This window comes from Moschus berezovskii, chromosome 4 (assembly GCF_049115385.1).
Source record: "Moschus berezovskii isolate FMDL1 chromosome 4, NW_MosBer_1.0, whole genome shotgun sequence".
Lineage (NCBI taxonomy): Eukaryota > Metazoa > Chordata > Mammalia > Artiodactyla > Moschidae > Moschus > Moschus berezovskii.
Genome location: NC_142463.1, coordinates 5274448 through 5301763, shown reverse-complemented (window position 1 = coordinate 5301763; position 27316 = coordinate 5274448). Strand labels below are relative to the sequence as shown.

General features: G+C 53.6%; 1 protein-coding gene across 7 annotated transcripts in view; it reads left to right on the top strand.

Annotated features, from left to right (window-relative positions):
* The window catches only part of AGAP1 (ArfGAP with GTPase domain, ankyrin repeat and PH domain 1), a 570436-nt gene that overhangs the window by 136904 nt on the left and 406216 nt on the right, over nucleotides 1-27316 (top strand). For 2 of the 7 annotated variants that reach the window (XM_088835097.1, XM_088835101.1), the window contains exon 1: nucleotides 25019-26418. The exons of 3 other annotated variants lie outside the window; for them this stretch is intronic. In XM_088835097.1, coding sequence (XP_088691223.1) covers nucleotides 25443-26418 — 976 coding nt within the window. In that variant the 5' untranslated portion in view covers nucleotides 25019-25442. Of the gene's footprint in view, nucleotides 1-25018; nucleotides 26419-27316 lie in introns of those variants that run through there. 2 more of the 7 variants (XM_055401858.2, XM_055401857.2) reach the window with 1 other exon arrangement.

Genomic DNA, 27316 nt, shown 5'->3' with positions numbered 1-27316 from the left:
TGACCAGTTCAGGGGGAGCCCAGGTGGGGCGTGGGGGTCCCCGTTCCCTCACCGAGGACCGTGCAGCCACTGCTTCCCCACCAGTCTCGAGCAGATTGTTGCCATTTCAGAAACATTCAGTCTTTAGTTAATGCAGCCTCCCCTCCTCTGCCCCCAAATACAGTCATGAAAGAAGGTCAAGAATCCTGGGGTGATGGAGATGAGCACATGTGACTTCTTCTCTTGAGCCTCACCCGCCTTTATCCTTAGAAAGTCTTGCAGTTTCGGGCCAGTGTTGGCACGGCTTTGACTGTGGGTGTAGGGCTACTCCCTTCTCTTCTGTCTTCCTTTCCCGAAGCTGCCTGGTTGCCCCTAGCCCCACCACCAGGGCAGTGGGCTTTGGTTTCTGTTTTGACCGTCATCCCCTCATGCAGGGCAGGTTGTGAGACTGTGATGACTCTCTCGCCCTGCATCCAGGCTGCTGATGGGCTGTGGAACGGGCCAGCTCTGCCCCCTCCTCACACGGCATCATGAGGGTCCCTGAGGAGCCTGCAGGTGGCTGTCAAACTCTCAATTAAAGTACCTTCAAGGTCAGCATCAAGGTGACTTTCCCTGAGTGGTTCTCACCCTGGAAAGAGGGTTTTCCGTGTCCACTGTGTATCCAGCCACAGCCTGAAAAGCACCTCCCTCTTCTGCAGGGTGGGGCCCTCTTGGCGTGATTGTTGCCATAAAGCTAAAGCCGCGTGAACACAGGAGCAGAGGCCACGGCAGAACTGTGGCTGTGGGGCTCGGTTCCAGGACATGCGAAGCGGGGCACCCCTCTGGCACCCCGAGCTAAAGCCGTAGCTGGCAAGGAACCGGTAGGTCCAGGCAACTCCCCTCCAAACAACCTCCCCTCCTCATCTCTTAAGGCAGGCGCTGGCACTCTGGACTCATGGCTTCAGATTTCTGCACCTTCCCTCCCTGCACTGCTGTGCGACTGAGTGCTGCTCCTCCAGGGCTCCGGCCCTGTATTTGGAGAAAGGAGAAGTGTAACGGTACCCACCTCCGAAAGGTGATCGAGGCTGTGATCAGATCTGAAGTGTGCATGCCCAGATGCCTGGGGCTCTCCAGCGCCTGCGGAGTTAGCCTTCATTATCTGGTGATCGAGGCTGTGATCAGATCTGAAGTGTGCATGCCCAGATGCCTGGGGCTCTCCAGCGCCTGCGGAGTTACCCTTCATTATCTGGGTCCAGCTGTTGCCTCCCTGCTCATGGCCTCAGTTCAGTGGCTCCCCTGGATCTTGGAGGGCTCCGAATGATCTGACTTTCGTGAGGGCAGTTAGGTATTTCCAGAAAGCTTATTGAAAGCCCTGATGGACTTCCTTGGTGGTCCAGTGGTGAAGGCTTTGCACTTCCAATCCTGGAGGCATGGGTTCCATCCCAGGTCCGAGGACTACCCACATGACACAGAGGGCCCCCTGTCCACCCCGCCAAAACCAATAAAAAACTAACCAAGTAAAGAAAACCCTTGACTTGCGCTAGGATTTAGTTGTGTTACTGTTTAGGGATGGTGGGCGGGGGCTCCCTCGAGGAGGTGGCCCCCAACGGAAGGTTGGGTGCATTCCCTGGGCAGAGAGCTCTGGGCCTGGAGGACTCTGGGGCGGAGGGGAAGTTCAGTCTCCCCTGAGTCTAGCAGAGATGTTTATTTTTCTATTACAGAATAAGTCCTGGTGACATTTTGGGTGCAGTTCCTTCCTCTTCTTCCAGGGGATTTTAATTTTTCTGTTATTCCATCATTGACTTTGCCACACTTTAAAAGCCGTTCACCCCTGTTACGTGTCTTTTAAAAATGTGTGACTTTGATGATCCTTCAGTGCTGTACCATTTTTCCAGAATTCAGGGGAAACAAGAACGGGTGGGGAAAAATAGAACATTTGGCTCTTTACTGAGCTGGTTGCTTTAAGACATTTGCTGAAGTGTTTATCTGAAGTGGTCTGTTGCATCAGAACTGGCAGGAAGGACGTCCACCCTCCGTGTCCCGGAGCAGTGCTCTGCATACCTGATTGGAGATGCCTGAGCAGCATCCGGAGACTTCTCTAGACAGAGTCCTGGGCTCCACTGCCAGAGATTCTGATTTAGGGGGTTTGGGTTGGGCCTGGGCATCTGCATTTCTAACATGCGCTGCTCCCTCTGCGGATCCTGCTGGTCGGGACCACGTGCCAAGGAACACTGCCCTGGAGATTCCAGGACTTTAAAGGGCACTACAGAGTTTTCTTGGGCTCCCAAATCACGAGGGACAGTGACTGCAGCCACAAAATTAAAAGACACTTTGTCCTTGGAGGAAAAGCTATGACCAACCTGCACAGCATATTAAAAAGCAGAGACATTACTTTGCCAACAAAAGTCCGTCTAGTCAAAGCTATGGTTTTTCCAGTGGTCATGTATGGGTGTGAGAGTTGGACTGTGAAGAAAACTGATCACCGAAGAACTGATGCTTTTGAACTGTGGTGCTGGAGAAGACTCTTGAGAGTCCCTTGGACTGCAAGGAGATCTAACCAGTCTATCCTAAAGGAGATCAATCCTGGGTGTTCATTGGAAGGACTAATGCTGAAGCTGAAGCTCCAATACTTTGGCTACCTGATGCGAAGAGCTGACTCATTGGAAAAGACCCTGATGCTGGGAAAGATTGAAGGTGGGAGGAGAAGGGGACGACAGAGGATGAGATAGCTGGATGGCATCAGTGACTCCATGGACATGGGTTTGAGCAAATTCCGGAAGATAATGAAGGGCAGGGAAGCCTGGCGTGCTGCAGTTCCTACAGTTGCAAAGAGTCTTTGTGTGACTTAGTGACTGAACAGTGAACAGCAACAGAACGTACAGTGTACCAGGTGTCACTAATTTAACGATCTGGGCTGTGCCTAAATGTCATGGGGTTGATAAATGTGAAGCCAGGGAGCAGCACTTCAGCTCTTCCATCTAGGTCATGGGCTGGCTTGTCTTATTATTTACTCCAGGGTGCCTTTTACATCAAAGGTAGTGGTTTTTAATTTCTAGCTCAGGTTAATTTGTGGAGTTTCCATGGCAGGAGAATTCAGTGAATCAAACACGATGACCCATGTTGGTGGACAATCAGAAAAACGCCTTTTCAATTGGAGAGTGATCTTTGGATGGAAGAGATGAAAATATGCATCAGTCAGACCTGGGAGGAGTGAAGAGATTGTGAGGGAGCCCCTGGTTGCTCTGTGAGCTGGGGGGGGGGTTGTGGGATTATTTGTTTACTTCCATCCCACCGTCTCCTTAGCCCCCACCCGCATCCATTGTGTGTCCATCGTTCTCCAGGGCAGCTCTAGGGACTGAAGGCACAGCGGAGAAGAAAAAAGGTGGAACTCGATGCACATACTATAGCTTGCACGTCTTCTGAGCTCCGGGAGGATCCTGCAAATGACATTGGCCTCCACCCCCCCACCCCCACCCTGCTGTCCTGAAGAATACCTTCCAAAGAGGGCACAGAAAACTCAAAGTGAAAAAAGAAAGTATAGATTTTAGGAGTAGGAAAAAACATGTTGTTCCTGCAAATTACATACCTGTGAGTTTCGCTTCCACTGCCTGTGATAGGCCCAGAAAGACATGTTAGCAAATGCTTTGTGAGAAGAGCTAGCAAGCTGTTCAGGAGGATGCCAGTCTAGTGACGGTTGGCATCCTTGGTGACCAGCCAACACAGAGGCAAGCCGGGCCGCCACTCTGTGGGCAGTCCAACTGGGCGGGAGAGCTAGTGCCATTGAGAACACTGCTCCGGGGTGTCTGCACAGCCACATTCTTGAAAACCCTTGTTTTTTATGTACGCGGATCTCCATTTGACAATGGAAAACATACTTGCGCCGACTGTTACAGCCAAATGGCCATTCTTCACGTTTATAGAGGTCATGCCAATATAAATGAAGATTCCATAGGTAAAGGCATAAAATGCAATTAACCTGAGATGCCGCTGTTTGAACAAACAAGCAGAGAGTGAAAACAGTGATGAAAGGGACATAGAGATGTCCGTTTCATGACCGTGTCGCGGCGGCGGTTTGGACTGTGCCTAGAAGCCTGTGTGTTGTTGTAGGTGGGGCAACGTTGAGAGCCCCCCAGATAATGATGGGGGAGTTGAAATATTTACCCTTCCTAGAAAGCAGGTTGGAAATGTAATGGATAAAAGGCTTGTACGTCAAGGCTGTATATTGTCACCCTGCTTATTTAACTTATATGCAGAGTACATCATGAGGAACGCTGGGCTGGAAGGAGCACAAGCTGGAATCAAGATTGCCGGGAGAAATATCAATAACCTCAGATATGCAGATGACACTACCCTTATGGCAGAACGTGAAGAGGAACTCAAAAGCTTCTTGATGAAAGTGAAAGAGGAGAGTGAAAAGGTTGGCTTGAAGTTCAACCTTCAGAAAACAAAGATCATGGCATCTGGTCCCATCACTTCATGGGAAATAAATGGAAAAACAGTGGAAACAGTGTCAGACTTTATTTTTTTGGGCTCCAAAATCACTGCAGATGCTGATTGCAGCCATGAAATTAAAAGACGCTTACTCCTTGGAAGGAAAGTTATGACCAACCTTGATAGTATATTAAAAAGCAGAGACATTACTTTGCCAACAAAGGTCCGTCTAGTCAAGGCTATGGTTTTTCCCGTGGTCATGTATGGATGTGAGAGTTGGACTGTGAAGAAAGCTGATCGCCGAAGAATTAATGCTTTTGAACTGTGGTGCTGGAGAAGACTCTTGAGAGTCCCTTGGACTGCAAGGAGATCCAACCAGTCCATTCTAAAGGAGATCAATCCTGGGTGTTCATTGGAAGGACTGATGCTAAAGCTGAAACTCCAATACTTTGGCCACCTCATGCGACGAGTTGACTCACTGGAAAAGACTCTGATGCTGGGAAAGGTTGGGGGCTGGAGGAGAAGGGGATGACCGAGAATGAGATGGCTGGATGGCATCACCAACTCGATGGACATGAGTTTGAGTGAACTCCAGGAGTTGGTGATGGACAGGGAGTGCTAGTGGTAAAGAACCCACCTGCCAGTACAGGAGACATAAGAGACATGGGTTTGATCCCTGGGTTGGGAAGATCTCCTGGAGACGGGCATGGCAACCCACTCAAGTATTTTTGCCTGGAGAATCCCATGGACAGAGGAGCCTGGTGGGCTACAGTCCATATGGTTGCAAAGAGATGGACACGATTAAAGTGACTTAGCACGAGTCATGTAGATCATATCATGCCTTCATTTGAAAACACACCTGGACTGGCAGGAGACTAGCTGAGCAGCCTTTCCGAAGGGGGTCCCCACCCAGGCCACCTGGTCAGCTCCAGCCTCGGTCCAACACCCACTGAGGTTCTGCCCACCCACATGCTGGGTTCCTGTGTCTTGGGGCTATGACCCCTACACTCTTCCTGTTGGTTCACTCACCCTCAAGAAAGTGCCCTAAGCAAATTCCCTGGTTACGGGCCTGTGGGGTGACAATGTTGATTATACCTTAAGAGAATGGTGCCGAAGAATTGATGCTTTTGAACCGTGGTGTTGGAGAAGACTCTTGAGAGTCCCTTGGACAGTAAGGAGATCCAGCCAGTCCATTCTAAAGGAAATTAGTCCTGATTATTCACTGGAAGGACTGAGGCTGAAGCTGAAGCTCCAATACTTTGGTCACCTGATGCGAAGAACCGAGTCATTTGAAAAGACCCTGATGCTGGGAAAGATTGAGGGCAGGAGGAGAAAGGAACGATGGAGAATGAGATGGTTGGATGGCATCACCAACTCAATGGACATGGGTTTGAGTAAACTCCGGGAGTTGGTGATGGACAAGGAGGCCTGGCGTGCGTCCATGGGGTCACAAAGGGTCGGACTGAGTGACTGAACTGAACTGAGCTAAGAGAACAGCTGGGGTTGGGGCATGCGTGTGAACACAGGAGATTCCAAAATTTTGTTGCCCAAAGATTGCTGAAACCTCGGGGAAGAGGGCTTCATGCTGGAGACAAAAATATAAAAGACAGCGATACCTGTTCTTCCAGTGATCAACAGGAGGGAGGAGGCAGCACTGCTCAGGGGAGGAACGGGCAGCTTTAGAGTCAGCTGGCCTCAGGGAAGTCCCTCACCCATCACTCGTGGCTGTGTGGCCTGGGGCTCATCCTTGACCTGTTCCCTCCCCTGGAAGGAGAGAATGGCGCCTAGCCACCCTGTGGGGTCCCCTCGTTGCTGCTTAATGAAACGTGAGGTAGCTTCACTGCTCACTTCTACCTGATCTGTCCCAGTTTTATTATTGGATGGATTAGGTAGGCTTCCCTGGTGGCTCAGATGCTAAAGCATCTGCCTGCAATACGGGAGACCTAGGTTTGATACCTGGTTTGAAAAGATCCCCTGGAGAAGGGAATGGCAACCCACTCCAGTATTATTGCCTGAAGAATTCCATGGACAGCGGAGCCTGACATGCTACAGTCTATGGGGCCACAAAGAGTTGGATATCCCTGAGGGACTAACATTTTCACTTTTACTGAGTAGTAAAGAGGAAACATTCCAAGAAGGATTTAAAGGTGGTTGGCTTGAGAAGAGAGATGTGAAGTTAGATTTAAAAAAAACAAAACAAAACACTATCTTGCTCAGAGCATAAACAAAATTGTTAAAAATCCTGCCTACATCCAAGTCTAACATTTAAAAATAGCCTTTCTTATTCAAAGGAAAACATGTCAGTTTCAGAAAAATACAGATAAAGAACCAGAAGAAACATCTTACTGTTACTGAGAGGAGATTATAATCAGTGTTCTCTAGCTGCTCATTTCAATCTGGCCTGTGACGAGGTGATAAAAGGCAGTGGAGGCATTTTATTCATAACTGTGTATTTAACGTGGGCTCTTTTTTTTCCTGGCTTCTTTGTAGCGGGTGGAATGGCTGTCAGGAGCCCCAGTCGATTCTTCCCTGCCCAATAATGTGTTCATTGTGGTGGTATTTCCTGGACAGCTGGGGTTGCTTAACTATGTAACAACAATAGCAAGATGAAGGAAACAGACTTTCCAATTGAATATTCTGATACGCAACGGGTTGAAAGAGGGCACCATGTCCTGCAGCCCGGGTACTGCTGATTGAATGATGACCAAAAAAAAAAATTTGAATTGGTACAGCATCACCATCCGAAGATGAAGACCAGAGTGGAGGCTGGTTCGCCCAGTCCAAGGTCATCCTTAGAAGTCTGAGTGTGGACTTAGCGGGGATGCAGTGATCGCAGAGCAGTGACACATTTCAAGTGACAGGAACTAGACACTGGTAGTCAGTAGTCCCCCTGGCGAGTCCTAAGTTGACCTGCTCCAGTCCTCACCCACTGTTGAAACACTGTCTCTTTAAAACAGGACTGTTTAAAGACTGTCTTTTCTCATCCCACGTGACAGAGCTTGATGATAATCTCATCTGAAAAGCCTCCATCATGGGGCTTTACTTTATTTTCACAAAGGCAAATAGTCTCAAGAAACTGAGAATAAAAATATCCAACATATTCCGTCAGAAATCTCTGAGTTGCTTCTCACAGCTCTGTCCGGACCAAATTTAAACATTTATGAGGAGTAAGCCGTGTGGTTTTCAGTCCTTATGTTGTGTCTTTGTCATATGCTTTGCATTCATATCGGAAGCCCTGCAAACTTGGAAAGAAAATGACTTTCTGATTGAATCATATATTTCAAACAAAGCTCTTTCATGAATAAAGAATATTAATTACTGTTTCCAGAGTGATCCCTAGGTTTTTTTTCTTGAGTTGTGTGATAACAGAAACATTTGTGCATTCCATCCAAGGTCAGCATAGATTTAAAAGCAGACATATGCTTTAAAAATTAATTCATGCTGGAATTGAGAACATGGCATTAATTAGGCGTCCAGAAGCACCCTGGCCTCACCTCACTCTTCCTTTTGATCCACGTCCCTTTATTTCACCAATATTACATTCCCCGCGCTCAACTTCCAAAGTGAAGGCAGGGGGTGGTGGGGGGAGCGGTGCTGAGTGCTCTTATCTGATCAGTTATCATAACAGGGTGTTTCTCAGGCCAGGCTTGTGTGAGCCAGGCCCAAGCAGAGCAGTTAACGTTGGCGAGAAGCAGGTGGCTCCCGTGGTGCTCTGTGGATCGCCTTGGAGCCTTGGGAACAGGATTCCTTTGTGGGAAGTAATCTACTTTAAACACACACACACACTGTACTCCCCCCGCCCCCAAAGTATGATTTATTTATTTTGAGTTTGCTTCATGGAGATTTCCAATCCCCCCCACCCCTTGAGGCTTTGTCCAGCAGGACAGACCCTGGTTTATGATCTACTGATTTCTGGGGGAGGGAGTGGGCAACGCAGAGTGAGGCAAGGCAGGGGGTAGCTTTGATCCTTCCAGTAAGTCACACAGGCTCAGTCAGACAAGCAAAGAGAGCATCATGTCCAGGAAGGCCGTCCCCTGCGTGACCGCAGCCCATTCCCGGGGGTAGGTCAGGCCCGCTGCTGATGGCTAATGAGCACGCCAGGTGGGAGAGAGTTGCTCCCATTTATCCTGGGGCCTTATTACCACCGTGGAGAGAGATATCCGGGTTTGAATGTGACACAGTTATTGGCAGGCTGGACCTCATACGTGACTTGTGGTTGTTTAGTTGCTAAGTCGTGTCCAACTCTTTTGCAACCCCATGGACTGTGACCTGCCAGACACTTGTTTTTAGGGCTACTAGTTAAAAAAAAAAAAATGTGGTGCTGGAGAAGACTCTTAAGAGTCCCTTGGACTGCAAGGAGATCAAACCAGTCAATCCTAAAGGAGATCAACATTGATTATTCATTGGAAGGACTGATGCTGAAGCGGGAGCTCCAATTCTTTGGCCACCTGATGCGAAGAGCTGACTCATTGGAAAAGACCCCGATGTTGGGAAAGACTGAGGACAGGAGGAGAAGGGGACGACAGAGGATGAGATGGCTGGATGGCACCACCGACTCAGTGGACGTGAGTTTGAGCAAGCTCCGGGAGATGGTGAAGGACAGGGAGCCTGTCATGCTGTGGTCCGTTGGGGTCGCAAAGACACAGATGGACACGACTGAGCAACAGCAACAGAAAACCCCCAAGTTCCAAGGGTAAAATCTTGATTTATGCCCAGTGAGCAAGGCAGTCCATCAAAGTAGCTCCAAAAGAAAAGGAGCAGTGCATTCCGCTCGGTGTCGGGGTCTTTAGTTAAAATTGCTGGTCATTCGCGTGAGTTATGGATTCATGTTTGAGACATGCCTAGTTTTAAATGAATCCAGTAGTAGAGTTCACGGAAAGGTAGAGAGTTCGTACTGATCTCAGCCCACACGTGTGCTGTGAATTTTCCTAATTTCCCCAAGATAATGGCAGTGAGGCTGGGAGGTGAGAGTCTTCTTCCTCCGGAAGAGCCTGAGTGTGTGTGTCTGTCTGTCCGGAGTTTCACCAGCTAGTCACTGTTCGTGCCGTTGGGGCCCGAGGAGCTGGGAGCTGAGCTGAGCGTGGCGGTGCCTGGGTGATGTCAGAGTTGTTTTGGAGTTTTTACTGTGAAAAATGCCCTTTGTAAATCCAAACGGGGCTCTTGTACACTGAATGCACCCTGTTCTCTAAGAATCACCGTTGGGACGTCCCTGGAGCTCCAGTGCCTAAGACTTTGCCTTCCAGTGCAGGGCATGTGGATTGGATCCATGGTCTGGGAACCAAGAGCCCACATGTCTCATGGCCAAAAACACCAGAACATACGGAACAGAAGTAAAATACTGTGACAGACTTAATGGTGGCTCTGGTGGTAAAAAAGCCGCCTGCAAATGCAGGAGATGTACGAGATGGGGGTCGATCCCTGCGTTGGGAAGATCCCCTGGAGGAGAGTATGGCAACCCACTCCGGTATTCTTGCCTGGAGGATCCTATGGACAGAGGAGTCTGGTGGGCTACAATTCATGGGGTCACACAGAGCCGGACACCACTGAAGTGCCTTAGCACGTATTAAAAACAAAAACAAAAGCAAGAAACGTTGGTATTTGTTAACTATGGCACATCTGGGTGTGAGCTGGATTGTGTCCCCTTCTAGAATTTATATGTTGAAGCCCTGCCCTACCCCCTCAGAGTACAGCTGCACTTTGAGACAAGGCCTTTAGAGAGGTTATTAAGTTGGAATGAGGGCTTTCAGATGGCCCCTAATTGAATAAGACTGGCGTCCGATATTATAAGAAGAGAGATTAGGATTCAGATAGGCACAGAGGGAAGACAGTGTGGAGACCCAGGGAGAAAATGCCGCCCACAAGCCACGGAGGGAGAAATCTTGACTTCAGACTTAGGGCCTTCAGAGCTGTGAGAAAGCACACTTGTGTGGTTTAAATCCCCTGGTCTGTGATTCTTTGTGACTGCCGCCGGAACAGGTAGGTGCAGCGCTGTTTCAAATGCCATCATGAGCACGTTAAACTGTCTTCTTTGTCCAGGTCATTAAAACCCTGGTAGCCACGTAGACATTCATGGACGTTTTCCTGTACACTCTGACCTCCTTTGGGAAGCATTTCTGCTTGTTTGTGCACACTGTTTCCTGTGAGCAAAATAAATGCCTTCTGTTGCTCAGAGTGTTGAGATTTTGCTTCAGAAGTAATGTTGCTGATACTGTAACCCTTGGAGGGAGGGAGTTGACAAACCCGAGAAAGGTCTGGAGGTCTCCTGGGGGACACGTGCAGCTTTCCTGATGTCCAGGCCTGGGTCCCGATCTGAGGGTACCTGGAGTGTGTCTGATGCTAAGAACTGATGGCTTCTTAAGTGAGTACTTACGCTCTAGGGAAGGGAAGGCTGCATTGTACAGACTTGCCCTGCAGCCTTCCAGGGTCGGGGCCCAGGGCTGGGAAGAGGAGTGGGGAGAGGGCTGTGGGAGCACGCGGAGGGGGGCAGGGGGCAGGCCGGGAGGGTGAGAGAGGGCTCCCCAGGAGGAGGCAGGCTCTGCAGGTGGACTGGGCAGTGGCTGGGCGATTTGGGGCCACTTAGTTTTCCTGGGGAGGCATGCCCTAGAGTTTGGCTGGAGGCAGAAGCAGTTTCAGAGCCTGGATGGTCAGGGCGGTGGGGAGTGGGGAGGCAGATTTGCTCAGCCTTTCTTAGAACTTAAGAAGGAGGGGGGTGGGTCTTGATGGAGGGATGGAGGGATCTGGGGATAATCCTGACTTCTGGACTGGTGCCTTGTCCCTGGAGATTCAGATGAATGGGTGCCTGTTTTACCCCAGACTGCCTGGAACTTTCGGTGCCCCTTCCCCGCTTGCAACTGGGTGACAAGCTGTGTGTGTGTGTGTGTTGGCTCTTCTGCCTGCTTGCTCCCAAAGTCTGTTACCTCTTTACTGCCCCGCCGCCCCCGCTGCCCCACTCCCCAAGCAGACCAAACTGATGTTCTCTCACTTGCTTTCCCAAAAGCCCTCTCATCCTGTCTCCTCTCCACCCTAGCTTCCACTCCAGCCTGCAAGTCAGGAGACCCCAGAGTGAGGTCAGCCACATACACGCACACACACCCCGCCTTGGGTGCCCTGGGTGCTTTTGGAGGGGTTGGGCACAGGCACACCCAGAACGAGATCCAGGGCACCACTTTGGGCCCTCTGCAACTTACTTTCCAAATCTGTGAAATGAGGGATGATAACTGTACCCAGGGCACAAGGGCTTTGGGGGATAAAATGGGATGAACTGTGTTGACATCTGTGAAGGGCCCCCCAGCTGAGCCTGGCCTTGGCCTTGGTCCTCTTGGGAGGAGCACAGGGCTGGTCTGGCTGAGCCTGGAGGCCCTGGGCTGCAGGAGGAAGGTGGTGGGAAGCTGGCTCCTTGGGGGTCTGGGTGGAAACCCTAGAAGGGCTGGTTGGGGGTGGGCCGGCCCACCCTAACCGCTGTGCTGGGGTTTAAAGCCTGGGGTTAAACCTCCAGTAGGCAGGAGGCCCCCCCGCCCCCCACCCTCCACCCCCCCAACGAGGCTTTGGTCCAGGGAATTGTCAATCAGTGTGAATTACCTTTTTATATCTTGTCTGTAAGTGATCCGTTAAACTGAAAGTGTGTTGTGTGCGTGGCTTACAAAGACTGACCACACCACTGCTGTCTGGTCTTTATCATGAGTGAGACCCCCTCTGGCCTGGCTGCAGGAGGTGGGCTAGCGCAGCCCCGCCCACGCAGGCCTGGGGAGGGCGGTATGAGCAGACTGCAGGCCAGGTTCATCCCTTGGCTTCACTGCAGCCTGTGAATTCTGGGGGGTGGGGGTGGGGAGGGGAAGTGGGGAGCGGGTGTGTGTGTGTGCTGATGGCTTTCCTGGATCTCCACCTCAAGTGCTAAATCTCCTCCGGCATAAACTTTTGTAATTCCAGAGAGCAGTCTTCCTGAGAAGAAGGCCTTTGGCATGCACATTCTGCTGCCTTGTGTCCCTTTTTTAAAATTGTTTTTTTGCGCCCAGAAATGTCCAGTGACAGCTGTGGTTTCCTGGAGATTCCTGGACACTTTGGGTTCAGGGAGGCGGTGTTTGCAGAGTGGCCATCTCTGTGGGCCCACTGCAGCCTCCCAGGCCTTCCCTGAATGTGCCATCTAAAAAGTGATGAAAACCGCTCTTCTCAGAACTTCGGAAATGCCAGGTACTCAGAGCCATAGGATCCTTGCATTGACTCTAGGGGAGGTCTCATCAATAGCCTCTCTTTAAAGTGTTAGGAATTATTTCAGGTGTTGTATTTCTTTCTGAGTGTCCTAAGCACTTGGCCCAACAGCCTGCATTTCCTTCTGTTCCCCAGTGGCTCAGCGGTAAAGCATCCGCCTGCAAGGCAGGAGACTTTCAGGAAGCTGTGGTTCATTCCCAGCGTCAGGAAGATCCCCTGGAAAAGGGAATGGCAACCCACTCCAGTATTCTTGCCTGGAGAATCCCAGGGACAGAGGAGCTTGGCGGACTACAGTCCAGGGGGTTGCAGAGAGTCAGACACGACTGAGCACAGAGCATGCACGCAGCAAGGGCCCAGGGCTGGGCAGGTGGCTCCTGCTTGCAGCATCCCAGTGAACCGGCCGACCACCCCCATCCCGGGCTGGCAGGGAACTCCTGCGTGAATCTCCACCCACCCTGTTTTGCATAGTGGGCTTGACCAAGACTCTGGCCCTTGGGGTGGGCGGGGAAGGAGCATCACCTTCCTGGAAACCTCCAAGGAAAGCTTTCTCCAGGTAGCAGGCTTTCTCCCCTCTGAACCGCACGGTTCAGTTCAGTCCAGTCGCTGAGTCCTGTCCGACTCTTTGCGACCCCATGGACTGCAGCACGCTAGGCCTCCCTGTCCATCACCAACTCCCGGAGTTTACTCAAACTCCTGTCCATTGAGTCGGTGACGCCATCCAACCATCTCATCCTCTGTCGTCCCCTTCTCCTCCTGGCTTCAATCTCTCCAGCATCAGGGTCTTTTCCAATGAGTCGATTCTTCGCATCAGGTGGCCAAAGGATTGGAGCTTCAGCATCAGTCCTTCTCTCCTCCCTAAAATGAAGCTTCTGCCTCGGGGACCCCCCCTCCCCCAGGCAATCAGGCTCTGGGCAATCTTTCCTCTTCCCCCCACCCCCATCGCGTTTGCCTGTTTTCCACCGAGGGAGGGGCAGCTTTTCTCAGGGGGCAGCCACCCCAGATCCGCTGCAGCTGAGTCTTGTGGCCAGGGGAAGAAATGACTCACCCTCTTCTCTGCGCCTTTCTAAACCACTGGAGACTTCCTAGATACACTCGGAAGGGGCGGGGGCGGCCCGGGGCCGAGTGAACCGGAGTATCCAGTAAAGCTGAGCATCCAATAAACCCGAGCATCCGAGAGGAGGCGGGCCCCGGCGAGTCAGCTGACCTCTGCTGGTGCTTGTGAGGTAACCGGGTTCCTGCTGCTCCCCCCGCCCCCAACTCAGCTGGAATCGGCCCCCTAGATCGATGGCATCAACCCCTGGGCAGCATTTCTTCAGCAGAGCGCTGATCAAGGCTGGGGTTTAAGAGAGAAAGCTGCCGGCCCTGGTTTTCTAGGGGGAGGTGGTTGTGTCCATGGCACGTGGCAAGTGTCAGGTCAGAGCAAGTGACTGATACTCTGAAGGGTGTGCACAGGTGTGTGTGTGTGTGTGTGTGTCAGGACACAGACACCTGAGTGTGTGTGTGTGTGTGTGTCAGGACACAGACACCTGAGTGTGTGTGTGTCAGGACACAGACACCTGAGTGTGTGTGTGTGTGTGTGTGTGTGTCAGGACACAGACACCTGAGTGTGTGTGTGTGTGTGTGTATGTATGTGTCAGGACACAGACACCTGAGTGTGTCTGTGTGTGTGTCTGTGTGTGTGTGTGTGTGTGTGTGTGTAAGGACACAGACACCTGAGCCAGTAATGAGAGGAGCTGGCTGATCCTGCAGGATGCGGTGGGGAGGCTCCGAACCGCCCAGTCCAGACTAGCAAGCAGTTAGATGTGTTGGGATGAAGGCTTGGATGCTGCAGCCACACGCGTGGTGCTCCACGCCCCACAGCCTTCACCACACCTGATCCTCACATCTGCCCTGGGATTGTCCCCTTATGGCATCAGTGAGGCTGATGTGGAGATCCGAGGTCACGCTCCCAAAGTCACACAGAATTTGCACCCCTCAGGAGTCCAGCAGCTCAGCCGCTCTGCGCTGCAGGGGTCTGCAGGGGAGTGGGTGTGGGGCCGTCCGGGGCTTGGGGTGCAGGTGCCGAAGGGGCATTTGACTCTGCAGATGATGGGAGTCTCTCGGGGTCTGGGGTGGCATTATGCCTTGAAAGTCTGTGATTGCAGCAGAAAGGGTGGTTGCCTAAGAGTGGGCTAAGCTGGGGCCATGGTGTGCCAGGCCTGCCTGCCCAGGGCACCCAGGGGAGGATGGTGAAGATGGGAGATACTTGGGGATGGAGCGGGCACTCTTCATTTTGGGGGGATGTTGGGAGAGGCCGAGGACAGACAGAAGAGAGGCTCTTGTTTCTGTTCCTATTAAGCGGGCAGTGATTGAGCAGTTTCATGGGCCGGCCTGGCCTGAGGCGAGGAGGCGATTGTGATGGACGTGCCCACTCTGAGCGGGCGAGAGAAGGGTGTGGTCATGAGGCCGGAGCGCCAGCTGCTCTGACCACTGCCCTGCACGCTTCCTGAGAGGCGTCCTCAGGGAGGTGATCAGTTCTGATCGCTGGCATGGAGAGGCGGGTGGAGGCCCGGGCTGTAGTGGGGGCTGCAGGACGTGGTGCCCAGCCCTGCCCGCTGTGCGATCGTCTGCACTGGGCCTGAGGCCCCTGCACTCGAGCTTGAACGAGAGCCTCTTGGAGATGTGGAGGGTTGGGTGAGGGCCACGTGCTGCCGGACCGGGGACACGCTGTGAGGCGCATCAGTCCAAGGGCCTGGAGGTTGGGGTGAACTTGGGCGGGAGGGAGTGTCTCAGAGGCACCGGGGGGCTGGCAGGATCATGGCTGGTGTAGACAGCGGGATGTCTCTTGGCCTTTGCTGGATTCAAGGGTCTGTAGGACTGGGGAGGAGAAGCTGTATTGAAATAATGACTGGTGGCAGTTCTAGGGGAGGATGGCCAACCTGGAGGCTTCGGGCAGAGAATGTTCGAGGCCGGGATGGTAGGATGGTGTTAACTCAGCATGTGGCCGTGTGGGAGGAGGCCCAGGAGCCCAGTGAAGGACAGGAGACCCCTGGAGGGTGAGAGGTGGGGATTCCCTGGATGGACTGAGGACTTCCCTGGCCGCCTCTCTGCAGTGGAGTCGGAGACCCAGGCATGGCACCCACACCCCGACCCTGTGCCTGCCTTGTCGCCGAGCCAGCTGGTCATGGCTTCGGTGGTTATCAGACTTTGTCGTTTAGAGACTTCTCGGGCCACCTTTGACCCACCCACCATGGTATCCAGGAGCTGGAGGGTGGAACCCCCTTTTCCATATTTAGAAAGTTTTGTGCTGGTCCGTCACCAGGCAGGTTCACGGTTCAGCAGCACTCCTAGGGGGCCAGAAACGACAGGAGGGGGAGACTCAGTCAAGATTTTGGGCCCTGAAGATTGCCTGCCATGGCTGATGTATTCATCATTCCCGCTTTGGTCCATCACTTTTCATGGAAGGTTCCAGGGTGGGTGGTGATTGTATTTAAAGGAGACACGCCTAGCACAACTACATAACCAGGTAGAAGCTGAGAGCCCGCTGGAGTCATCTGGTCCAAGACCCCCAGCCCTGTATTGCCCCATGCCCATCCCCACCCCTCAGCTTTCTGCTCCAGGAACCCCTCACCCCTGCTCTTTGCAGGCTGGGTGCTGATGACCAGGGCGTGGCGAGCAGATGTGAAGATGTGGACGTTTTATTCCGTCTTACTGTATCGGAACTGATCCTGGTGACCGACTTCTCTCCTGTCCCCAGAGCTCTTATGCAAATTGTTATCTACCGAGGCGGGGTGGCTGCTGTCGCCAGCCGCTGTGGGGCATTTATCCGCCCAGCCTGGGGACCAGGGAGCTGGTGACACCTCAGCAAATGAAGGCAGGAGGCTGATCACGTGTCTCCCACTGTGGATTTGGGGTAGGGGGTGGATTTGAGCTTCACACAGGCATCTTAAACATGCTGTTTTCAGCATTCAGAGAAGAACATATCAAACCTTTACGTCCCTGGGCACAGATGAGAGATTTCCAGATATCTCTGCAGCCAGCTTCCACATGGGCTGCAGTCGTGAGAACTCTTGTTCAAATATGCTTTTTCTCCATAAAGGTGAGCTTTGTCACCATGCTGATAATTCCCAGGGCATTATTTGTGTCCTCGACTTTTCGTTTCCCAGGAGTTCTGGATTTTACGACTCTTTGGGGGTCTGTGGGTCCAAAAAGCAGCTTGGAAAACACCCAGCCATTGTCACACACACACTCAGGTGGCTGGTTTTTGCCAGTTCCTGGCATTGGTTTCCACTGCAGAGGCTGTCCGGAGAAGGCAATGAAAAGCCACTCCAGTACTCTTGCCTAGAAAATCCCATGGACGGAGGAGCCTGGTAGGCTGCAGTCCATGGGGTCGCTACGAGTCAGACATGACTGAGCGACTTCACTTTCCCTTTTCACTTTCACACATTGGAGAAGGAAATGGCAACCCACTCCAGTGTTCTTGCCTGGAGAATCCCAGGGATGGGGGAACCTGATGGGCTGCCGTCTATGGGGTCACACAGAGTCGGACACGACTGAAGTGACTTAGTAGCAGCAGCAGAGGCTGTCAGGAGGGTCCCTACAGACTCTCGCCAGGGTTTTGCTTGCCATGTCTGTAGGACCGCCCCGTCGGGCAGATGTTATTATGAGGGGGTCCCTCCTATGGGATCCTGCAGAGGAAAATGTTAGCAGGTGGGCTCAGCCCCTCTTGCCCTCGCAGACTGGGAGGATTAGGTAATCTGTAGGAGTTACTTGGGTTTGCTCCGCACACATTCCAGGGTTGCTTTGCAGCTGTTCAAGGGACAGGTGCACCGTTGTGTGGTACCCTTGATTAAATCCTTCTGACTCCTCGGCTGAAACGCCGCAGAGAGCTGGAGGCCGGATGGAAGAAAGGGGAGCATCCTTGCTGGGAGCCCCACGGTGGCCGTGGGTGGGAGCCACTGTGGTTGTCACTCCAGCAGGGGTTGGTGTTTGTTTCCATAAGGTGACAATTCATAGGCTTGGCTTTCATTCTAGCTTAAGTCTCTTTTGCCTGACACTTAGCAAGACCATGACGACGATTCTGACACATTCCTGTATTGGAGAGTGAGGACCTAACTCCTCCCTGACACGGGCATGTTTCTGAAATCAAAAGCTGCTCATCACTGGCCTGCTTAAGTGGACTTGCGGTTTCCGCTTCGCTTTAGACCTTTCCTGGGGGCTCCTGTCCCAGCTGTATGCAGGGCCCTCTGATCCTCTGCTGTGACCTCAGGCAGGTGGCTTCCCATGGAGTTGGCTGCTTTATCTGTGAAATGGGTCAAAGGTCCATCTAGTCAAAGCTGTGGTTTTTCCAGTAGTCATGTTTGGATGTGAGAGTTGGACTGTAAAGAAAGCTGAGCACCAAAGAATTGATGCTTTTGAACTGTGGTGCCGGAGAAGACTCTTGAGAATCCCTTGGACTGCAAGGAGATCCAACCAGTCTATCCTAAGGGAAATCAGTCCTGAGTGTTCATTGGAAGGACTGATGTTGAAGCTGAAACTCCAATAGTTTGGCCACCTGATGCGAAGAGCTGACTCATTGGAAAAGACCCTGATGCTGGGAAAGATTGAAGGTGGGAGGAGAAGGGGACGACAGAGGATGAGATGGTTGGATGGCGTCACCGACTCAGTGGACATGGGTTTGAGCAAGCTCTGGGAGTTGGTGATGGACAGGGAAGCCTGGCTTGCTGCAGTCCATGGGGTCACAAAGAGTCGGACACAACGGAGCGGCTGAACTGACTGAAGATCTCTTCCCGCCCTCGCTTGCTGTAATTTAAACAGTGGCTCCCATTTGCAAAGAACGGAATGATGGTCACCCTGAGCTAGTTCAGGAGGGGACTGTGTGACAAGGTGTCTCCCGGCCTGGATCTGTGGCATGTCCAGTCTACACACAGTCTCTGCAGGGGCTCATGGCGGGAGCGGCGGTCTCACATGTGCTCAGGTGCTCGCTTCACGCCTGGGCCATGCTGGAACGCACTCCTGGGCCCAAACCTTCAAGCGTCTTGCTTAAGACATTTTCTGATTAGACACAATACCACGCTGCTTTGGATTTTAAGTAATTAAGAGAGGTGAAACCTCATATTTTTCCTTTCCAGCATTCTAATCACATTCCTGATACTTACTCATTTAAACCAATCATAAGTGATGACGTGTCTTTCACAGATGGCCTCCTCTGTAACTGCTGCTGTTCTTCATATTTTGGGAGAGATTTGCTAGAAATAATTGCTTCTCTTTCTATAGAGAGGCTGTCTAGAGCTTTTCTTGATGACATGCAGAAGCAGGCGGGACTGGTTGAATGAGTAAAACGGTAAAATGAGAAGTCAAGAAGACGGGAATCCCTCGTCTCCTTTCCACATGAGTGTGTCTGGCCTGTGCCTGACTTGTGGTTTCCCACCTGGGGCGTTGTTATCCCAGGAGACGTTTGCCAGTATCTGCCAACTGCGGGGGCGGGGGGTGTGTGTGTGTGTGTGTGTGTGTGGGTTGCCACCAGCGTCTAGTGAGTAGAGGCCAGCGATGCTGCTAAACAAACATTTTACGATGCACAGGACAGGCCCCACCAAGAAGGAACCAGCCCAGGATGCCCAGAGCGCCGTGGTGGACGCACCCTTCTGTGGATGAAAGCCACATACCACTTCCCTTTTGGAAACCTTTTCTTGAGTGTTTCAGGTAGAAATACTAGTGTTCTGCTTTTCTCTTACCCACCTGCTTCTTAACTCAAGTAACACTTATCCCTGGTCCACTGACTGTCAGGGTGGCCATTCGTGATTCGTCTTGAACACGAACTCCTCTGCGAGTCAAGTGTGAGAGCTCTGCTCACCCTTGCACAAGCATGGTGCCGACTGCCAGCATCTTGTCAATCAACAGTCATCTGGAATCTGCAGGAAGGTCCCTGGAGAAACCTGGCAGGACACTGCAGGGGTGGCTCTCCCACCCTCCTCTGCCCTGCCCGCCCGCAGGGGCACCCAGCTCTCTGGCTTCCATGTAGGCAGAACTGCCCGAATCTCGGATCCGAGGATGCCTTTGGGCAGGCAGTGGACTGAGAAAACGCGTTCTCCTGCCGTCAAACCAGGCTCGGTGGTGATCAGTAGTGTGACCCACTTCCTCACTCTCAAGTCTGGAGCTTGGCTGTCTTGCCCGTTGCGGATACACCATGGGGGCTTCCTGCTAAAACTGAGGAGTGTGGCGCACAGGCCTTCAGAAGTCTGTGCATCCATACACATCACTTGGTCCCATCACTAGGCTGGCAGCGACTGCACTGTTGTTGGTCCTTGAGGGAAGATGCTGGCAAGGTGCTCGGAGGCCCCCCATGGTCTTTCATGGGGCTGGATCAGAATGTCCTTGCTCAGGGACTGAGCGTGAGCTTCGTCCTTCTGGGACTCAAAGGTCTCTCCCTTGAGTCCCACTTTGACCTGCAGTTTCGAAAACAAGGGACAGCGGGGTCCCTGACGAGGTCAGTCCCGGCAGGGTGATGGCAGGGGCTGAGCATTGCAGCAGATCCTAGATCTAGATCCTGCACTCCTCCATCTGACTTGAGTCTCTGGCTGAAAGAGATTGATAGGGAATTGTTCAGGAAAACACACATCTCTTTCTTTGCTTCCTGTATATATTGGTCAGTCAGCCTGCTGCGAGAAAAGAGACCGTCACAGGCCCTGTGACAGCAGGCAGGGATCTTTGTCGGCTCCTGGGGGGTAGGCATGCAGAGGCCAGGACAAGGCCAGCGGTGGGGGGGCGGTGGTTTCTGTGGTCCACAGATGGGGCTCTGCCAAGATGCTGTAAACGTGGTGACTGGCTGGCGTGTTCTGTTATTTGGAAAGGCAGCTCGTGGAGCAGATGGCTCTGTGGTCTACCAGGGGCTTCCTTTTAAACAAGGCTGATCAACTCTAGGAAGGCTTGCGAGGTAGCATTTTCATACAGGGACGTTTCATTTGTAGGCAGCTAGAGATGGCCTGGGACTGGAATGTCACAGGAGGGTGGCCAAAGGACCTTTATCAGCTTGGGGCTGGGAGAGCGACGTCAGTTGCCAGGGGTGATGAATGGGGGTCTGGGGGTGTAGATAGGGCAGGCCACTTCTCCTGGACCTCCCTCTGCAGTCCTTCCCTCTCTGACACCAGCATCTCTGCAGTATCAGGGCTTTGCTTGACTGCCTGCCTGCTGCTCGGTTTTGATGTGGCAGTAAGATCAACCCCAATCTCCCTCTTTTTTTTAAAAGCCCAAATGGTGATACAGATATACTCCATGGCTGGAAAAAATTCAAGAAGTAATGGCCTAGAGGGGCTGCTTTAAAAGCAACAGGAAGATGAAAGTGCCATGCCCACCTGAACACATATAGTATAATTATTTTTATTTTTCAAAGGCAGGTCTGGCTGTGAGAAAGAGGATTTAGATTCTGGAGTGGCAGGTTCTGGCTGAGCCTCGGAAGAGCCCATGTGTCCAGAGCGGTAGGGAGAAGCCATTCTCCCAGGTTTTTCTGGTGCAGACCGGGCCCCACGTGGAATCACTATAATTGGGGTGGAAAACGGGTGCTGCCAGAGAGGCTGAAAGCTCCGAAAGATAGTGAATGGCTGGAGCAGAAACAGCTCGCTCCTTCAGTGTCATCTAAGGTGGATCAAATGGAACCTTCTACTCTGCAGCCTGCGGCCTCCCACGGCAAAGTGCAAAACCCGGGCTGGATTTGAGACAATCACGGAGGGACTGGAAGGACCCCAACAGTCCAGTGTTGCTTGTTGTTTAGTCCTGAAGTTGCGTCTGTCTCTGTGTGACCACCTGGACTGGAGCCAACCAGGCCGCTCTGTCCAGTGGGATTTTCCAGGCAAGAATACTGGAGTGGGTTGCCATTTCCTTCTCTGGGGGATATCCCTGACCCAGGGATCGAACCCACGTCTCCTGTGTTGGCAGGTGGATTCTTTACTGCTGAGCTACCAGGGAAGCCCAACTGCACAGTATTAACGTTCTAAAGAAATGCTGGCCACCCCCTGCCCCCACTGTTGGACTTTAATGAATGCCCCAGATATCAAGATGTAGTTTATATCTTAATTATGGGCCAGCTGATTTCATGTTAAAATTCATCTTAATATTTTGAAGTTGTCATGGTGAGAACAGACCCCAGGCTAAGCTCAGGTCTTGGATCCTGGTCCTAACAAAGATCCAGTGTCTCTGCATTGTTGAATTTTAGTTTCTCTGCTTGCAGACCTGGTGGACCTTTAGGTCTCGACAGCTGTAAGGTTGGAGGCTTCAGCTGTCTCTGGGTGCTCGTCCATTACGGGGTACCTGTACCATCCTTTCAGCCTCCTGTCTTTGTGTGTTCCATCACTTGGCCTTGAGAACTGCAGCCTTTTTCACGGGTTTGTGAATTCTGGAGATCAGAGACCTTGCCTCCTCACTGCAGAGTGCCACAGTGGATACTCAATATATATATTTGATGAATAAATTCAACAAATGGGGCAATGAATAAGTGAAGATTTGCTGACATGTTGTGGTATCATCTGTATTCAATTAGTGTCAAATTTGGGCTTCCCTTGTGGCTCAACTGATAAAGAACCTGCCTGCAATGTGGGAGACCCGGGTTCGCTCCCTGGGTTGGGAAGATCCCCTGGAGCAGGGAAAGGCTACCCACTCCAGTGTTCTGGCCTGGAGAGTTCCATGGACTGTGTAGTCCCCGGGGCCACAAAGAGTCGGACACGACAGAGCGCCTTTCACTCACTCACTCAGGGTGAAATTCAGTAACAGTCGCCATTTCTCTCTCTGACGTGCACAAAGCAGAAAGCTGACAGAATAAATGACACTGAAGCGTGGAAGTGGGCTCGGGTTCTGCTCTCAGGGACGAGCTGTGTAGCCTTGGGGAAAGCACTCACCCTCTCTCTGAACCGACACATTCCCCTGACCTATGGGTTCTAGAAACCTCGTTCTGGTGGATGACTCCTGTCCAGCTCTAGTGGGAGAGGTTGGTGGTTTGTGGGTCTTGTCAAAGGGGGCAAGGCTGATCTGCCCGGGGTCCCCTATCTTTGCAGTGAGGACACGTTAGAGGCACCACTCCTGGATCCTCGAGTGCAAGGGGCAGGGGGATGGAGCTTGAGTCGATGATGGTGGCGATTGTGTGTCCAGGTAGGGCCTCTGAGGGTGGTCAAATGAGTTTTAAAGTACTTTTTAAAAAAGCTTATTTTTCAGAGTAGCTTTTGGTTCATAGCAATATTGAACAGAAGGTACAGAGACTTTCCATTTATCCCGCCCCCATGCCTGGTGGGCTACAGTCCATGGGGTCACCAAGAGTCTGACACAACTGAGTGACTAACACACACACACACACACACACACACACCATCCCACACGTCAGAGTCTGACATGACTGAGCGACTAACAGACAAACACAGACACAGAAACACACACAGACACCATCCCACATGGCGGGCTACATGTCCATGGGGTCGCCAAGAGTCTCACATGACTGAGCGACTAACAGACACAGACACACAGACACACAGACACACACACACACATGCCATCCCACACATCAGCAACACTGACACTTGATCATCCCCCTAAGTCCATAGTTTTCATTAGGGTTCACTCTTTTTAAACATTTGTAAAATTTATTTTTAATTGGAGGATAATTGCTTTACAGTATTGCATTGGCTTCTGCCATACATCCACGTGACCCAGCCACGAGCACATGTCCGTCCCCTCCTGAACCCCCCCCGCCCCCGTCTGTGTTGTCATGGAGCCCCAGGGTGAGCCCTGAGCTGCACGGTGGCTCCTCCCTGGCTGTCTCACACACGGCCCTGCACACACGTCAGTGCCCCTCTCTCGGTTCGTCCCGCCCTCTCCCCCACCTGTGTCCATGAGTCAGTTCCCTGTGTCTCTCTCCTGCCCTGCAAACAGGTTCATCAGTGTCATTTTTCTAGACTCCATGTATATGCAATAATATACAAAATTTGTTTTTCTCTTTCTGACTTACTCTGTATAACAGTCTCTGTGTTCATATTTTATGGGTTTGGACAAATATATAATGATACATATCTATCATTCAGGGTACAGGGTATTTTCACTGCCCTTAGAATCCTCTATACCATAAAGTATCTTTTATAAAATAAACTCAACTAACTTTTATCTCATCAAGTCCAAATATCTCATTTCACTGAGGTAAAATTCAGATTTCCTAGGTTATAACCTCCTTTGTAAGAGAGATTCATCTTTATAGCGTCTTCCCTGCCATAAACACAATAGGTGCCCAGTAATTATCCAAGAGATTAAAGAAGGGAAATCAGCATTTGCAAACAGCTGTCTAATCCCACGGTCACACCTAGCTTGGCCTCCCAGCACTTTTCCTAGAAACCACCTCTCTGCAGTCTTGGGATTTTCAGGCCTAGAGAAGGCTGTAGAAAAGCATCCAGTTTGATGAAATATTTTCTTTCTGAAACTTTTAAACAAGCGAACTGGAGAGATCTATGTTCAGGACATCACGAAGAACTAATACGTGGATCAAGTCCATTGAATATCGTGCTCCATTGGATAATACGGAGAGCCAGTATCTAGAAAGCCAAGAAACAGGTTGTGGGCGGGGGAAGATGGCAGAAAAACCAACATTAGATATTAAAGGCAAATACTTCGTGCTTACACAGAAAGCCTGCACATACGTCTTAGCTAATTCAGTCCTCACAAGAATGCTCAGAGTTTAGGTACTGGGTTTTTCGTTTGTTCCCTTTTCCATCCCTACTTAACAGGTGTAAAAAACAAAAAACCGATCCCTGAGCTCACAGGGCTGGGACAGGCCAGCCTTCTTCCTTCTCCTCTTCCACACTGTGTTCTCTTGCCTCTGACCCCAGACAGCAAATGCCTGGCTGTCGGGAGGTTTCCCTCCACGTTGGGAAAATACTCCAAAATATTAATGAGGAGTGAAACTGCGGGTCCTCTGTTTGGAAGGCTCTGATGTGACCCGCACTCCCATCGCCTGCCTGATGTTGCCTTCCTGGGCCCTTACTAGGAATGCATTATTGCTCCTTTGTAAAGTTAGAACCGGTACCTAAGATACTTTGTTTTTTAAAACAAGCCTCTTGAGTCGTATCTTCTTTAAAGCACCTTGATGAGGATAGGGTCTTCGTAAAAATCCTCAGTAGGTGACAGAGGGCGCAAATTTTGTTTTCTTTGGCAGAAGAGCCCATATGCGGCCCCCACCTCCACCCCGACCCCAGGCTCCGGTCCGCGCGGCGGCGATCCACCCCGGCGCTTAGACCCGACCGCCGATCCGCGCGCCCGCCGCCGCCGCCGCGCTCCCGGCACTCGGCGGCCGGGCTGGGCGCGCGGCCCGCGGTCCCTGCTGGTCGGGCCCCCCCGCCCGCCCCGCCCCGGCGCGCATTTCCATTTTAAACCGCCGCCCCTCGCCCGCGGCCCGCGCAGCTGCCCGCGCGTCCCGAACCCAGGGAGTGGCGGAGGCTGCGGACTGTGCGGGCCAGGCCGGAGGATGCGAGCGGGCTCCGCGCCGTAGACAATGAAGCCGCGGGCGCCGCCGCCCGCCCCGGGCCCCGCGCGCCGCGACCGCACCTGCCGGCGAAGCCGGCCCCGCGCCTGATCGCCCGCCGGGTCCCGCCAGCCCATGGCTCGGCGCCCCGGGCCCGGACCCCCTCACTCGGGCCGCGCGGCGCAGGGGCTGGCGGGCGCCAGGGGCACCGTTCCCGCAGCCTGAGCGCGCCCCCTCCCCTCGCGGCGAGCGGGGCGGCGTGGACCCTCTCCGGGCGCGCCCGCCCTCCCCACCTCGCCCGGCGACCGGGCCCTGACCGGCGCGGCCCGGCGGCGCGCTGGATGCGGCGGAGCCCTGGCGGGCGGCCGCGGCCCGGGGCGACATGTACCTGCTGGACGGCAGCGGCGAACCCGCGTCTCCGCCCGCGGACGCGATGCCGCGCGGGCCGCCCCCCAGGAGGACCGTCTATCGCATCTCCGTGACCATGGTCAGAAAGGAGCAGCTGGACGCGCCGGGCCCCGGCGGCCCCGACCCGCGGCCGACTCGGAGGCCCCGGCCCGCGCGCTCCCCGGACGCGCCCGGGCGGCTCGTGGAGGAGGCGGCGGGCGCTGAGGACCCGGAGGAGCGCCGGCCGCCGCGCGCCTGGGACTTCCGCACCTTCCGCACCCGCAGCACAGGGCAGCTGGAACTCGGGCGGCTCCGGCCTTGCGCACGCGGCCCGGAGCCCGAGGACCGGAGCGGCAGGCCCCGGGCCATGGAGGAGGAGGTGGAGGAGGGGTCCGGCTCGCCCGCGCCGGGCAGCCCGGACGTGGAGGGGGCCCGAGCCGCGCCCCTGCGGCGGAGCCTCAGCTTAAGGCACTGGAGCCGACCCGAGGCGCCGCGGGGTCGGGCCCTGGGCCGCGGGAGGCCCTACAGCAGCTCCGGGAGCCTGGCCTGGGCGCCGGGCGGGGAGGAGGTGGCCGACTGCGTCGCTGCCCTGGAGCCCGCGGCCTCGGGGCAGCCCACCTCGGAGAAGCGCAACACCCTGGACGTGGGTGAGGTGCTCAGCAAGAACGACGCGCTCTCGGACCTGGAGCGCTGGGAGCGCAGCAAAAGCAAGAACCGCACGCTGGACAACAGCGACCTGCAGCGGCTGGAGCGCGCGCGGGCGGCGGCCGCGGGCCCCGGCGCGGCGTCGGAGCACCGGCTACTGCGCTTCTTCAGCGGCATCTTCGCGCGCAGGGACGGCGCGCCGGGCGGCGGGCCGTCTCCGCGGAGCGGCGCGTCGCGGTCGCGCGGCTACTTCAGCAGCCTGCGGCGGGCCCCGGCCGACGCGCACTCGTCCAGCGCGGAGAGCATCGACGGGTCCCCGCGCAGAGGTGGGCAGCGCTGCCCGGGGAGGGGAGGGCCGGAGTGGGGTGGGGGTCTCCGCAGCGGCCTGCCTGGTAGAGCACGCCGGGGCTTGGTCGGGAGCGATCAGGGCCCGATCCTCCCGGGTCACTGGCCGGCAGGTGGCCGTGCAGGGAGTGGACTCCGGCACTGCGGGTTCCTTCCCCCGCCCGCCCCCCACAGTCGTCCTGCGGGTCGGGAAGTTCTTGACCGCCCCTGCTCCCGGCCGCGTGTGCTGGTGTCACTGAGGCCACTGTGAGCTTGTCTGCGGAGACATCACCTTGCCCAGCGGTGTCTTTCTCCCGCAGCTGCTGGCGCAGCCCTCTTTCTCCGTGAGCTCGGGCTGCACTGCGCGCGTGCCTCCTGTGATACCTGTGGGCTGCCCCAGGGACCCCGGGCTCGGCCCCTGAAGCCACCACGAAGGTGATGCTGCCTGGCCGGGAGAGGCGGCTTCCTCCTGGTTAATTTCTTCCTCCCGCGTCCCAGGCTGGTCTCTGCAGACGCCACCGTCTGCGAATGCTGCTGTGTGGCCTCGCTCACCTATTGCCCTGCTGCTTGAGAGGGTTTGCTCCAGTGGTCAGAGCTGGGTCTCTGCCCACGGTCTCCCTGCCAAGTGGTGTCATGGAGTGAGAGCACCTCTGTGCCCCGACTCTGTTTCCTGGGAATGTATGCTAACATTTAGGCAGGAAAACCACAGCCCCACAGCCTATTTTGAAATCTCAGTTCTATATTCTGCCAGAAGGATGGCAGAGAAGGTTCTGGAGGCAGATGTAATACTCTCTTGCAAGAATCAACTGACCTTCTGGTACTTGTTCGGGAGTCAGAATTCTCCAGAAACAGCAAAACTCTGCGTGCCTGGGCAGCACCCTAAAGGGAAGAGGCCAGGCG